This window comes from Nelusetta ayraudi, unplaced genomic scaffold (genome assembly GCF_046127955.1).
Source record: "Nelusetta ayraudi isolate G7.1 ecotype Tasmania unplaced genomic scaffold, CSIRO-AGI_Nayr_v1 ptg000011l, whole genome shotgun sequence".
NCBI classification, from domain to species: Eukaryota; Metazoa; Chordata; class Actinopteri; order Tetraodontiformes; family Monacanthidae; genus Nelusetta; species Nelusetta ayraudi.
The window spans coordinates 16,768,322-16,782,500 of record NW_027466061.1 but is presented as its reverse complement, the minus strand read 5'-3'; the positions used below and the strand labels follow the sequence as shown (position 1 = coordinate 16,782,500).

At 46.0% G+C, this 14,179-nt stretch overlaps 1 protein-coding gene across 1 annotated transcript in view; it reads right to left on the bottom strand.

Moving 5' to 3' along the window:
• Positions 1-5,199: 5,199 nt before the first annotated feature.
• Positions 5,200-14,179, bottom strand: part of tns3 (tensin 3) — a 32,464-nt gene continuing 23,484 nt past the window's right edge. Inside the window, exons 14-27 of the mRNA XM_076021472.1 lie at positions 12,729-12,859; positions 12,373-12,505; positions 12,168-12,251; positions 11,584-11,716; positions 10,691-11,253; positions 9,923-10,009; positions 9,682-9,813; positions 8,038-8,133; positions 7,475-7,552; positions 7,251-7,328; positions 6,879-7,047; positions 6,730-6,798; positions 6,612-6,641; positions 5,200-6,505 (exon numbers count right to left, since the gene is read on the bottom strand). Coding sequence (XP_075877587.1) covers positions 6,361-6,505; positions 6,612-6,641; positions 6,730-6,798; positions 6,879-7,047; positions 7,251-7,328; positions 7,475-7,552; positions 8,038-8,133; positions 9,682-9,813; positions 9,923-10,009; positions 10,691-11,253; positions 11,584-11,716; positions 12,168-12,251; positions 12,373-12,505; positions 12,729-12,859 — 1,928 coding nt within the window. The 3' untranslated portion in view covers positions 5,200-6,360. The remainder of the gene's footprint in view (positions 6,506-6,611; positions 6,642-6,729; positions 6,799-6,878; positions 7,048-7,250; positions 7,329-7,474; positions 7,553-8,037; positions 8,134-9,681; positions 9,814-9,922; positions 10,010-10,690; positions 11,254-11,583; positions 11,717-12,167; positions 12,252-12,372; positions 12,506-12,728; positions 12,860-14,179) is intronic.

Here is a 14,179-nt window from a genome sequence, read left to right as displayed (position 1 = left end):
ATTGTATGTAGGTGTGTTGTAATAAGAGGTGGGGCTCCAAAGGAATGGGGCAGCCACAGATCACATGACATGTCTGGTATGGTCACAACTCATGACTGTTTCATGTATAATTGCCCCTGTCTGAGGACTTTTTACAAGCAGATTACCATGACATGCAAGCTGGAGACAAAGGTCACTGTGATTAATATGATCATCTTTTTCCCTTTGATTCAGCCCTTTGGCTGGCACCCGCACAGAGCATCAACATTTCATGGATTATTGGATGTGGTTTGGATGGCGCAAAATATAGAGGGGCAAAGGCCACCTTTTATCTAAATCCAGGGTCTGGTTCATTAGGGACTGAGCACTAGCTCTTTAACAGAGCAGGTCAATCGCAGGGCAAAAGACCGAATTGAAATTGTTGCTTTGAACCCCAATTTGGCCCCCTGAATATGCTTAAAAAAAACACATGTATTAAAAGAAACTGTACACATCTGTTCAACAGCGCAACCTGGAAATAAAATAAACATGTGTTTATTATTTAATTTTCATACATGTTGAGATTTTGCATTCTATTGCTCCGTCTCACGCTAAACTATCATAGGAGGGTCATTTCGCTCATCCCCAGACACACACACACACACATGTGTGCACATACACACACACACACATACACACACACACACACACACACACACATACGCGCACACGCGCACACACGCAGCGAGGTACTCAAAGGCTGTAATTAGGTCTGAGAGAAGTGAAGGACGGAGAGCGGGGAACTCTCAGCACTCAGCCTGACGGATTGCAGAGTGCACGAAAGTGGGCTGAGTGTGGCGCCGCCGACTTAGGGCCCCGAAACCCCCACTCCAAACCCCAGTCGGTACTACTTCCTGTGTCTGTGTTTCTCTGTCGCATTCAGACATTTGTGGTCAATCAGTGCGTCAAATCACCTTTGTTGTTTTTCTAGGCCCATTTTTAATTTCAGAGGTATTTTCTATGAATAACACAAGTAAAGAATGTTTGATGTATATAGTCTTATAAGGCAATGAAGTATTTATATTAAACCAAGACTTGCTAAAATTTAGATTAAAGTCTGCTCTTTTCTTTTCTCGAAAATCACTCCATCTCGAGCTATGATGACCTACTTTTGAAAAGCCAATATAATGTCGGACATGCTTCACTCTTTCAAATTTAAATGGTCAAATACCAACATTAGTATCAACAAGTCACTCCAAGAGCAAGGGTTTGCAGACTTTATCTTGCATCACTGCCAAAAGAAACACTGTGTGAATTCAATAAAAAAATTTGCTTTGTAAACTTTTATTTACAAAGCACCAAATAACGCTTTGCACAGCCAAAGTTAAAACCAACTGATCCCTGCAGAGCAAGCATGATGTGACAGTGGCCAGGAAAAACTCCCCAGTGGGAAGAACTGAGCAGACCCCGACTCTGGAGGGAGGCCATGAGCTTTGAATGAGCCCCACTTGACAAAAAATGCAAGATGCCAGGCCCAATTTTCAACAGACAATTAAAAGATCAGCCACAATATGTGTAGATATCATGTAGATATCACTGAAGTTTTCCAATGCATTAGAGTCACATTTAGAAACATTCATTTTCATGCATAGGTCATACATATTTTGTAACTTTATTGTTAAGTTGCAATTTTGCCAATGTAACATAGCATGCAAAGCATAGCATAAACAACCAAACCCAACTATGGAGCTAATTGGCCACCCTGTCGCCTTTGCTCAAACTCTCATCACAAAGGTGGCACTTGCCCTCGATGTTGGCTGCTTACAGTTCAGTGGCCGTGAAATACGGCGCCCCAACACCCCTCCGCAGCCACAATCAAGGGCCGGGAGTCAATGCACACCCATGAACTTTCTGCCCTTTGACTAATGGCTCTAGAGACATTCTAAATGAGCAGCTTTGAATAAGCTAAACAATATATACAGATAATGATCCATTAGTCATGTTGAGCAGCTCATGGTGAGCTGACCCTTCCCCGTGATGCCACTGCCAATGAAAAGCAGCAATTAGCAAGTTTTTGCTGTGAGTTTTGAGGTTACGGCATCTGCTGAAAAAAAACCCAAAAGGGGGCCTCAAATTGTGCAGCCATCCCAAAACACACTTTCTATTTTTGCTCCGTAACCTTCATTTTGCCTCAGAAGGGGGAAAAAAAAAGAAGAGATGAGCTCTGCCCCTCTAATTAAGTGGCTGTAAAAGCGCTGCAAAGCTATGGTGCCGAAGGATGAGAATGAGTCCTGGCAGTCTGGCAAAACTGGCTCCTTTTATCTCCACATTACGTGCAAAGTAGAACTTTATTGGCTTAAGCCTGTTTGAGGGAGGATAGTGCAAATTGGTGCTTTGCCTGGCTGTTGAGACTGGCTGGCTGTGAGGGGCTTGATCATACTGGGTTCACACTACAAATGTTACCAAGAGCTGTAGTGGAAATACAAACAATGTTCACTTAAAAACCAATGTTGTGTCTCAATTCAGGGTCTGCATCCTTGAAGAACGCATTTTGAAGGGAAGTTGTGTAATAGCACTGTGCAAAGACTTGTCCCAATTCCCAAGGGTGTTTAGGACGCTCAAAATGCATACTCGGAATGCGCCCTCGTTTTAGCCGATTCCAAGGATGCACCACTACTATTCTTCACGTACTTATGTATCCCATGATGCTTTGCGTGCTGCTGCAAAGCATCGTGGGATCCTGGGCTAGTCAGCTGAAATTAGCGGCATGTACTGGTAAAGACACTTCATGTAAACGTAAGTATTGAAATTTCACATAAAATATGCAGTTTTAACATCAGGTTTTTATTTATTTGAATATCGAACGACAAAGTTAGATGGCGAACCAATGGTTAGCTTGATGGTATAAAAACACCACTTCCGGGGTTGGCCAGCAGGAGGGACCGGCGGTGACGCAACGAGGAAATACGCCGAAGGCTAGATCGTCCCGTGTGGTTACGGGGAGGCGGGGTTTGGTCCGTCCTTCTAGGCTGGTTCCTCGAAGAACGCTTCCTTCAGGAAGCCGAGGACACTCGGCTTGAAGGGTGCAGATCCTGAATTGAGACACAGCACAAGAGTGAAGATGGTGAGGGTGGATCAGACAGTCGAGCACAGCTGCTGCACGGAGTGGCCGATGAGATGATGTCGGCCAGGTGTGTTTGATTGCCAAGGCGGAGCAGGTGTGGGTTGTCCGCCACGACCGGCACCCACAATCAGAGGGCTAATTAAAAACATGAAGGCAGACAGAACACAAGCAACACTAGAAAACACAGAAGAATGAACACAGTTGTTTGTGGATCAACCAATGCAGCTTTGGTGCAGAGAAGTGTGCACTTTGGAGGATCAGTGCCATGAATGTTTTTTTTTTTTTTTTTTTCAGATTTATTTGTTCCGTTTGTGATCCCCGTCTGGCTTAATTAGTATGATTAAACCTTGAGTGTTGAGTGACGGAAATGTCGCGATTCCAATCGGGGCCGCACGCCTGTTCAGACCCGGATCACATTTCAAGAGATTTAGGCCATTTAGGCCAATAAAAGCTCATTGGAAAAGTTCAGATTTTATGGGATTCGTGCTCTTTGCGCTGCCGCTACACAATCAGATCTCGGTCGCACACATGGGCAGACGATGATTGGGTCTGTTGAGTGAACTTTGTGCCCGTCTTGGGTGCTTTCTGGGGTCAGGGTGGTCAAAGCAGTGATGTAGTTTATGTCCTTCCTCAAGAATGGTCGCCATGTCTTCAACCAGGGCAAGAAATATACAATATTCCAGACCATTTGTTTTTTGGGAACATTAGTCTGTGGTTCCTTGGAAGATATTAGAACATGTAATCAGATTTCCTTTGCAGATCACAGCAATCCCACATTTCCTTGCATGCACACTCTGTTCCGTCTGTTATTACATTTGTGAACGCTCTGCTGACAGCTCCCTCTTGTAGTCTGATAGTGCTGCTGAGTCTTCTGGACTTTCCCGCCGCCTTTTTATTTCGGGACCCCCGCACACTAAATAACAGAGGAAGACGAGCCGCGCTCCCCGTGTAGCCGCCACACCTGGGCCTTCGCTTCCTTCCTGCCCTCCCCGGGAATTCTTCACTTTCACCACCTGCAGAGGGACAGTCGGGGGAGGCGAGGTAGGGGTGGGGGGTGGGGATGTCTCTTACCTTTCCTCCTGTCTTTGGCGAGGCTCTGCAATTTTTTCCCCCCTTCCCTCCCCTCAGTGCCGTTAGAGGAACCTGCACGGGCTTGCTGGAGGTAAAAAATCCTTTTTACTGCTTTTACAGGTGAGATGGTGGAGGTCTGTGTGTGTGTGTGTGTGTGTGTGTCGGACACTAGGCCTTATTACATGAGGAGGTGTCGGTGCTCCGTTATTTTACCTCTCAGCCACAGCTCAGACTGCCACGTCAGGGAGCTGCTCTCAGTGCACGTTTTAAAGGGCCATGTCACTACTGTCCTCTGCTGGTGGCAAATTGAACTGGAGCTCGCCCTTTTTCCTTTCAGTGGGGTAAGAACAAGTTTCCTCATTACCGACCACCCCCCCCACCCCCCTGGGTAAGGCAGCGGTCCAATTTTCCTAGTATTTTTAATCATCTTTTGAAGTGGAAATGTAGTTGCTATTACAGGGTTACATACGTGTGAGTCATGCATTAGTGGCCGTTGTGGTGGCCCAAAACCAGGCAAGATGTTCCTGTGTGCCTCAGGAAGCTGGAAGTCATGAAGTATAAGCTTCAGTAAAGCTGCAGGACATCCCTCTTAGTTAATAAAGAAAAAAGATTGACTATCTTTTTAACATATGGCAAAACCAATGGATTAAAAGATTACATTTTCATTCTGAAGTCCAGTGGAGCATCAAAACATAGTTAATAACCAAAATATTTAGCCCTCTGTTTACAGCCTCCTGCGAAAAGTGATGCTATATTGTAGCGGCCACATGACTGGACAGGGACAAATACGCACAAGGTGGTCCAGCAGGGTAGAAACAACATCTGGTCGGGGTGTTGCAACTGACGTTTATGACATCACAAAGGGCTCATTTCCAGCCACCAATATTTCAGCAGCCGCTTTCTGAAGGAGCAGCAAAAGAAGCAAAGGCTGGACCTTTCTCACTTCAGGGGAGTTGACTGACAGGCTGCAGACACACGGTTCAAAGCAATGACACGGCATGCATGTTGTGCAATACGAGACCTTCCAGCCGATCACCACCGTCAAATACATGTTTCTTTCTGTTTATTTACAGAACACACAATGGAATGTCAATATACAAATAGAGTGTTCACATCTAGCAAGGTATACACAGTATGAGATAAGTACAGAGGTACAGATAAAAGCTCGTGATACTGAGATAACAAATGGGAATATTAACAGAGCCTCTCTGGATACAACAGTGAACATATGACGGTCATTTAATATACGAGCGCTCGCTGAGCGCTTTTTACTGGTGGGAACTTGCGACAGACTGACAGAGTGATTCCAGCATCTGATTTCTCAGTGTAGCAGCCTGTACTTTGTTTTTTTCCATTCCTTTCAATCTGTACATGCATCACACGATGCGTCCGAACAAAAGGAAAATAAAAAATAAACTGGCAGCTGAGTAGTAAGAAGTCATCTTCAAGGCAAGTCAATTATCAATTTCTGCCATCGCTAGTCAATATGTATATATATTAGGGTTTTAATAATAATATTTTCTATGTATTCCCTCACTTCAACACACACACAGTCACATATTTCATCGAAATGTTTCAGGCGGTTTTAAAAGTGGTAATATTAAAACATTAAGACATATTGTCAAGAGTAAGTTCTGGCACAGGTGCTAAGGAGCCACGTCCTGTACGTGGTTCACATGCAGAAGGCTGCGGTTTACAAAAATAAAACTTTACATTGCATAGATAAAATAAGTAGTGAGTCTATTCATGAAGTTGCACGTCCCCACACTGGTCATGTTTACTGCCCTGCATGTATGTATGTATGTATGTGAGTGTGTGTTTGTGTGCGTGTGTGTGTGTGCGCATATATGTACGACTGGACACACAGCTGAGATTTGTTCTTGTCATTTGTCTAAAGAGACTCCAAAAACACAGAGACTGTAACAATATATCTGAGGGTTATAAGGCATTTGCTCTCTCACTTACATTAAAGGAAACAAAAAAAAATAAACAAACAAGATTAACATCAAGGAGTTTAAAGTTGTTGCTATATGTCCTGGTGCTGGCAAGCAGTCTTTATGTGTAACATCCAGTTAAGGTCCAGGCTTCATGTCCAGCTTTTTTTTTTTATTATTATTTTTTTTTTTTTAGATATTTGAGCCTCTCTTCAGCCTTTTGGTTTTTGCCACATCTTGCTCCAACTCTGGCCAGCCGCTCGCACCACGGGCCTACTTACTCTTGTGTGAGCCGATCATCACTTTAGAGACAAAGTTGACAATAGCGCTGGCGGGCTGCTCAGGATCGTGCTCGGCAAACAGGTGACACACGTTGTCCGTGGAAGTGCCAGTTTTCCTGGCCACAAAGCCGAAGATCCTGCAAAAAAAGGTGGAGAAAAGCACTTAATGGCAATGCTGTCTGTCACCTTCCCCAAACAGACCGCCTCACTAAAAATAACTGCTTCATCATCAATCTTACGTACCTTGCTGAGGGGCAGCTGTCTTTCTTCCACCTGTGGAGAGAGCAGATATAAAGTCAATAGTAAATTTTCCAGAGAATTCCTAATCATTTATGCATTTTTACGCCTTCCTCTGACTTACTTTCTATCTTGAGGATCCAATGCGCAAAATATGACGGTGTTGACATTGTAGTGCCTCCTGAAGAAGAGCCTGAGCAAACATAGGAGGTTTGCCATGACAAAAAGGCCTCAGTATTGACTGTTGATATCAATGCTCAGTGTTGCACTCACTTCCTCTGGTTGTCGGTGAGGGTGATTCCCTGCGAGGAGACTTTGAAGTGGACCACGGTCGAGGTCGGCGGAGGGTTGGAGCTCAGAGTCATGGTGGTGGCTTTCTGCACAGCCTGGACGCCGGTTAGCGACTCCATTTCCACAGAGCACAGGTACCACACGTTGCAGGCTGCAGGAGGACACCCACACCAAAAAGACACACAGGTCACCGCAGAGAAAATGCAGTCTGTGACTCAGTCAGCAGTTCATAATGACAGGATTGGGCATATATGGCCCCGGCCGGTTTGGATGTGCTCATTTCCAGATGCGACACAACTCCTCGCTTTGTCGCAGTGTCTATTTAAAGCAAGTGACGGAGAGGCGGCGCATTACCTGCCCCCTGTTTCAGCAGCTCGGCAGCAGAGTTGGTGACCGACTGCGAGGTCGACTCCTCTGCATCTTCCAGGGGATCTGAGGGCAAACATAAAGGGATTTTCTGAGCCGAGGCAAACCCACGCCGATTTCTTTCAGATAATTACAGACAGACGCTGATGTAAGTTCCCCTGAGCCGCCGTAATGCCTGCTGTCTCCCAGTGATGTGTGTATCACGGCCTTACCTCTGTCAGGTATGATAAGTTTGCAGGGCAGGGCCAGGGGAGTTATTGAATGCTGGCAGACCAGTGCAGTCAGGCTTCCTGTGAAACAAAGCAGAATTGACCATAAGAGGAGCTGCTGCCACCTGAACTACTGGTTTGTCTGCAGCTTGTATGACATAGTTGCTGAGTCAATGAAAACATATGATTCACATTCATTCATAGAAAAAATATAGAAATAGAAACAAGGTGAAATAAAAATGGGATGCTGGTCTGACTGACTTAACAACATGAATATGCACAAACAAAGATATTTGTGTTGATTGGCATAAACAGCATCAAAACACGCACTTATGATGCATTACATCATAACAAACAAAAGTAATTACACTTAATTACTCCATAATGAAACTTTAAAAGGACTAATTTACCACGAGGGAAGCCAATCTGACAAACCAAGTGAGTCGTGTGGTGTAGTGCAACGTGGATCAGTAGAGGGCAGTATAGCACACAGAGTTTTTGTTTTAGTTACAGTTAGTGCAGGACAGCCAGCTCAGACATTTAAATGGGCTGGTGTAGGGACTCACCAAAATAAGGTTCATTGGGGCAACCCTTCAGCCGCACCCCCTTCTGTGTGCACTCTATCAGGAAGTGGCGGACCAACTCGTTGGACAGATCGCCACCTGTGGGAAAATGACAGCATTACGGAGAGAAATATTAGAGACGCAATTCTTCCTGACACTTTGTCTGCAAGTTTTCTTTTATTGAATAAAGAAAACAACTCCCAAGCGTATTTTTTTTCTCCAAAAAACACTGCATGATTTCTCAGCCGTAAAGAGTTACATGAAACAGATTGAATCTCTCAACTCAATCTCTCAGGAGATTGATGGGATTAGGTTTTGACAGCAGGGTCTTCGGGGGACCAGGAGGAGCCTTGTTGTGAGGAATGTCTCAGCACAAAAGCTTGAAGAAAGCCCCGCACCTTAGAGTGGGTTGGGTTTCACACCTACAAGGAGCAACAATGCCCCGAGTGGAAAGTGCAGAGAGGGGCCGTGTCATGATGTCACCGCAGGTGCCGATGCACAGCAGCGGGGCAGCGGCGAACAAAAGGACAGGTGTGGGACCGGGGACAAAATGTGGAGGTTGAGCTCTGAGGTGGGCCGAGTGACGCTTCAGACGGCAGATTCCAAGAGGTCTCTCGTCCGCATCCCGTTTAGTTCCATACACCTGAATAGGAGAAGTTCTTCTCTCATCATAAGAAAAGAATGACCAGAATTCTCTGGACCATTTGCCTTAAAAGCACCCCCCCCAAAAAAAAACCCCAGTCCAATTCCATCTGTACGGGTAAAATGGGACAAAGAGCGTTACAGCTGAGCTCCCTGGGATCAGCGCAGGGTTTATGAGGCTGGACATCCTTTGTTGGAGGGTGAAACACAAGCTGTGCGTCTAAGACTTTGAGGGGGAAAGATTGTGTGATGATTGTCCAGGAGAGACACGGTGAGGAGCCCCAACACACAAGCGGAAGGAGGGAGGGACTCTCATGTTCCAGCGCACAGGTGAGTACAGTGGGCTGTAACTGTAGATGTCTTTGTGTCTCTCGACTGTGTCATGCGACATTCCCAGGACGTCTAACCAGACATCTATCGCTACTGTGAAAGAACAAAACAAAAAGGCAACAAAAACAAAAAACTATTGAACTTATTTGTTGTCATCTCTTAAACACCCACAGTCCATTAGATACATGTTTTTAACCATTAAAGTGTTTTCATATTTTTTACATTCCAATGTAAAAAATACGTAGCTTAGCAGGTGAAATATTTTTGGTTAACTATCTCATCATGCCATCCATTTTCTACACCAGCTTCCTCCTGCACTTGGGGTCCCAGGGGTCTGTTGGAGCCTCTCCCAGCTGTCACAGGGCGACGGCTGGGTGACACCCTGGACAAGTTGCCAGTTCATCGCAGGGCCACATAGAGAGCAAACCATTCACACTCCCACACACACACCTATGGGTAATTTAGAGTTCCCAAGTCGCCTCCATGCATGTCAAATATTCTTTTTAAATAAAATAAAATAAAATAAAATAAAATAAAAGGTGCAACAGATGTTACAACAACTGCAATAACCCTCACGTGTTGTGACGTATTGTGACATGTGACATGTAATAAAAAATGTCAGACAGTGTCATCAAACACGTGTTGTAGAAAAAAGTCTCTTCAAATCTGTAATACCTTTCTTGGACTGTTGGAGAACGGAGGGCGGGGGCGTGGCCACCTTCATGGCCAGCCCATATGCTCCCCTGAAGGAGTGACTGTCCCGTACGATGAAGCAGCCGGGCTCTCTGTCCTTCAACACTGAAATAGCTGCACAGAAAGAAGAACTGATGTCAGCTGGCACTTGCTGTTTTGTTGTTGTTGTTGTTTTTTATTTGCTTTGAATTTGATCAATGCCTAACTGGAGCAGGACACTCACCTTGATCCCTGGAGATATCCGGCTTGTACCAGAATTTAGATGTGTCCTGCACAAATTTGACAGTAACCTGCTTGCTGGCCAGCACATCTGAAAAACACGTTATTTTAATTCAGAGGAGTCAGGTGCCAAAGTAATTTGTGTACAATTTCTGAATTTGAAAGGTCCCATGTTGTGCTCCTTTTCATATATCTAGTTGTCATCCCGGACTCACACAAGTAACAATACACATAAAAACCTCCACAGTTATGCACAAAGTTGCATGTTTAGCCCTCTGTTTATAGACTCCTGCAACTTTCGTTGTTTTAGCTTCCTGCTAAAATTGATGGTCCGTGCCAGCGCATGAGGAGAGAGAGGGACAACATCAAGACGGTCCTGAGGCGGTCTGAGAGAAAGGGACCAACACCAGGCCGGGGGCCTACTCATTCACCTGGGAGAGGCATCAGAGCCCTTTATGACATCACAAAGTCATGAATTGTTTAGAGCTGTGTATCACGCGCACCTCTGAAAGGTGCAACCAGTAAAAGAGACAAAAGATGGAATTTTCTCATTTCAACGCATCATTAAGTAAATGCCCAATCCAGCAGCCCTGTCTTTCCCGTGTTGTATTGTATTTGTGTTGGTTATGTATGGACAGGGATTGTACAATTTAGCTTGTATTTCGGTACATGTGACAAGTAAAGGGCTCATTCATTCGTTCATTGTTTTTGAAGATAATTGGCACAGAGAAAAAGGTGCAACATGGGATCTTCAAACTGTTGAGTGGTTTACCAGGGAGAGGCGATGCTGGGCCCAACATCTGGGCTGAGAGGTCGGGCAGGATGTTGGGGAAGGGGATGCTCAGGGAGCTGCCACTGTGAGGACTGGAGAAGCCACTGGGGGACGGAGACGCCGTTCCCAGGGAGTGTTCCCCGTCCGACGCCCTCTTCTTCTCCGGCAGCAGCGGCGGCTGCAAGTGGGAGAGCTGCGACTTCATCGGCACATCCAGCGTGGCCAAGAGTTCTCTGTCCGTGCTCCCATTGCCCAGCAGCGACAAGACGGAGCTGGGACAGTCCGTCCCGTAGCCCAGGCTGGAGTCGTCCTGCTCGTCGAAGCTCTGAGCGGGGCTGCGGCCGAGGCTCGGCCGGGCCACGCGGCTCCGCTGGCTGCTGCGAGGGGAGCTGTGGGCGTTGGGTGCGGGGTGGATGTGAGATTGATGCACAGAGGGAGAGTGGTGGCCAAAGTCCAGAGACATGGACTGCTGCACCGGCTGCCTGGCTGCTGGGTGGTAGCTGCTCAGAGAGGTCTGCCGGCTCAGGACGGGGTGTTCAGGCCATGACGGGTTCATGGGCAAGCTAGAAGAAAAGACGCAAGATGTGTTTAGTCCACTGATTTGTGGAAATGTGGATTTTTGAGGACAGCTTCTCTCCACAGATTCATATGAAAGAAAATCAGCGTAGTTGAGACTATTGTCCTCTGCTACAATATGTAAATATGTTTTTTGTATGAAGGAATTGTGGAGGAAGTGGGTACAAAAATGGATGGATGGAACTACAAAGTATCCCAATATCAAAAAAAACAATGCTCATAATAGAAAATGTATGCATTGTGCTGCCAGTCCCAGAATATCCCACTGTCTGGCAGTCTTGAGTTGTCTTGAGATTCTAATCCCTGCAGATTTGTACCTGTCCGTCCGCTGAAGGGCCCCGACCACAGATCCTGAGTGGGGGCCACTCAACATCCTGTGGCAGCTGATGGAGGAGTCCGGTAAACCGTCGGCCCCAACGTGACCGACCAAGTCCGAATATCCCCGAGGTCCTGTGCAAAGGCAAGATGGTCACATTTCAGTGCTCCCATTCAAGGATAAGACACTGATTTTGCATTGAGCAGGTTTCCCACAACCAATAACTGCTCCAGCTCAGCAAAAAAAAACAACAACTATTCAGGCAAGAAATGCAAAATAACTGTATAATTAACAGAATTCAGGTTGCATCCAGAAAAAATCAATAAGAGTTTCTATCATGAAAAGCAACCTCCCGTGGTGCTGACCCAGGACATTAATCTATATAAAAGTCAATCCTTTATTTTAATTAGCCATGTCCTACAGCCACTGAGAGCCCAGAAACTAAAGGCTTATGTTCCAACTGGAGCTAGTTTGACTTCCGCTGGGTCACGAGGATTGGCGCACAGGAACAGAAACACGTAAAGCTGACAGAAATACTTCTAGAATTGTTTTATTTTATGATGTGTTTAAGGCATCTGGACTCACCGTGATCTGCTCTGTAGCCTCCGTAGGACTGCAGGCTGGGAGACGGCGTCTGCCTGTGCAGGTTCAGTTCGGACATATTTTTCACTGCAAGACACCAAACAGTCGGGGAGAGCGGCTTCAGCTTGACGTGGCGATAACGCAGTACGCGAGCAAGTTGAGGGAGTTGAGGCTTCAAGTGACACATGTTTGTATTCTGCATGTTTACCGTAAGGCGTCGGGGGCGAGATGGGGAAGGCGGGAGTGGGCGGAGCCATGTCACTCCCAGCCCCAACTGCACTCTCCATGTCCAGGACCTGGGCCCTGTAGTCAGCACTGTCGCTTCTGTACAACATGTGATGCTGTGACACACACACACACACACACACACACACACACACACACACACACACACACACACACACACACACACACACACACACACACACACACACACACACACACACACACACACACACACACACACACACGTACGTACGCGTATCTTTAATAACAAGAGGAGTGGGGTAGGCCAAAAAATACACACGTGCACATGTTAAGAGGATGCAGGGAGTGAGTTTTCACCTGGGACTGCGGCACACAGGGGTCGCGGGTCTGCTGGCTCCTGAACTCCTCGGGACCTCCCCAGTTATAGAAGCCGGGATGGTCGGTGACATCACTGGCTTGACGACCTCGGCCGCCGTCTGACTGGACAGCTGGAGACACACGGGCATCATCAACATCAGCGTGGCCATTGTTTTCATGCCGGGGAATCAATCATCTTGCATTTTACACACGCTCCCTTTCTTTTTTATTGGGTAAGAATTATAGGCGTCTCTCGGAAGTCAGTCGACTGCCGGAAACTGAATCTACCTTTGCTTCGTTTGTTAACTGGTCACAACAATGTCACAACTGATACTTGTCAAACGAGGCATTTGACTATAGAGGGAACTTTAAAAAAAAAAAAAAAGCTATCTCATTTCAGAAATTGATTTTGTTTGTTTGAATTGAGCTTCCCTTGGGATAGAATGCATATTAATTTAGGGGTCCTCTGTAAAGTGGAAGCACCACAGGGAGCTGAGAGGCCTGCTGCCAGAAGACAGCTGAGGAATGCCATAGTGGACTGGGAGGTGTGGACCGTGCGCATGCGCTTGTGTGTGTGTGGTGTCTAATGTTGTGATGACTCTAAAGAGTGTTGCCACTTAGCACCAGAGTGTTAATTTGAGCCCTCCTAGCGAGCCCCGACCACTCAGCCCAAAAGAATGTTAATGGCTGGGGGCGCTAACGCCAAGGATCGTTACTCACTTTGTCTGAGGCCAATATTGATGACACATCGTGCTGCCAACATCACCGGCCCGACAGGGTTTCCCTTTTTTTTTCTTTTTTACCAGGTTTCTGCTCTTGTATCAGGCCAACCTACTGAGCAAAGTCTCAATAATGCAAGTTCCAGTCGGGTGCAGGAGCCCCCTGCAAACGCCACGCAGCACGTCATCAAACAACTCTGCCATTCCTCTCAACAGTTGCTGTCTGTAAGTGATGGTTTTCTGGGCTCAACCTGAATTATGTAACCTCTCCCCTTCACAAGCTTCACATTCTTTTCTTTTCACGAGTGCAAAAGAGAGAGCAAGACAAGCTCAAGCTGCTTGGAGTTAAAAAACAGTAATGCAAACAAAACAAGCAGTGACAAGGCTTGGTGCGCTGGTGGCAAACACATTCATTCGTCCACTTTTCAAGCATGAAATAGTTGGGAGTGGAAAATAGAAAAAATATAAATTAATCAACTTTATTTTTCCCTCAGGGACAATTAATCACGAAGCAAGACGGGCCAAAACCAAAAACTCACCACAACTAAAGATAAAGAGGAGGAGAACTAAAGCATAGCAGCTTTGAAGGCACTTGTGGGAGAAAGTGCTTGTAAACACCAATTATGTCCTTGTGGGCTGAGCTTTACCATTAGCAAATTAGCCTTGCATATTTAATCAGAGCCAAAAAAAGACAAAGGGAGGTTTAAAAGAGGTAGTTAGCCGAAAAACAAA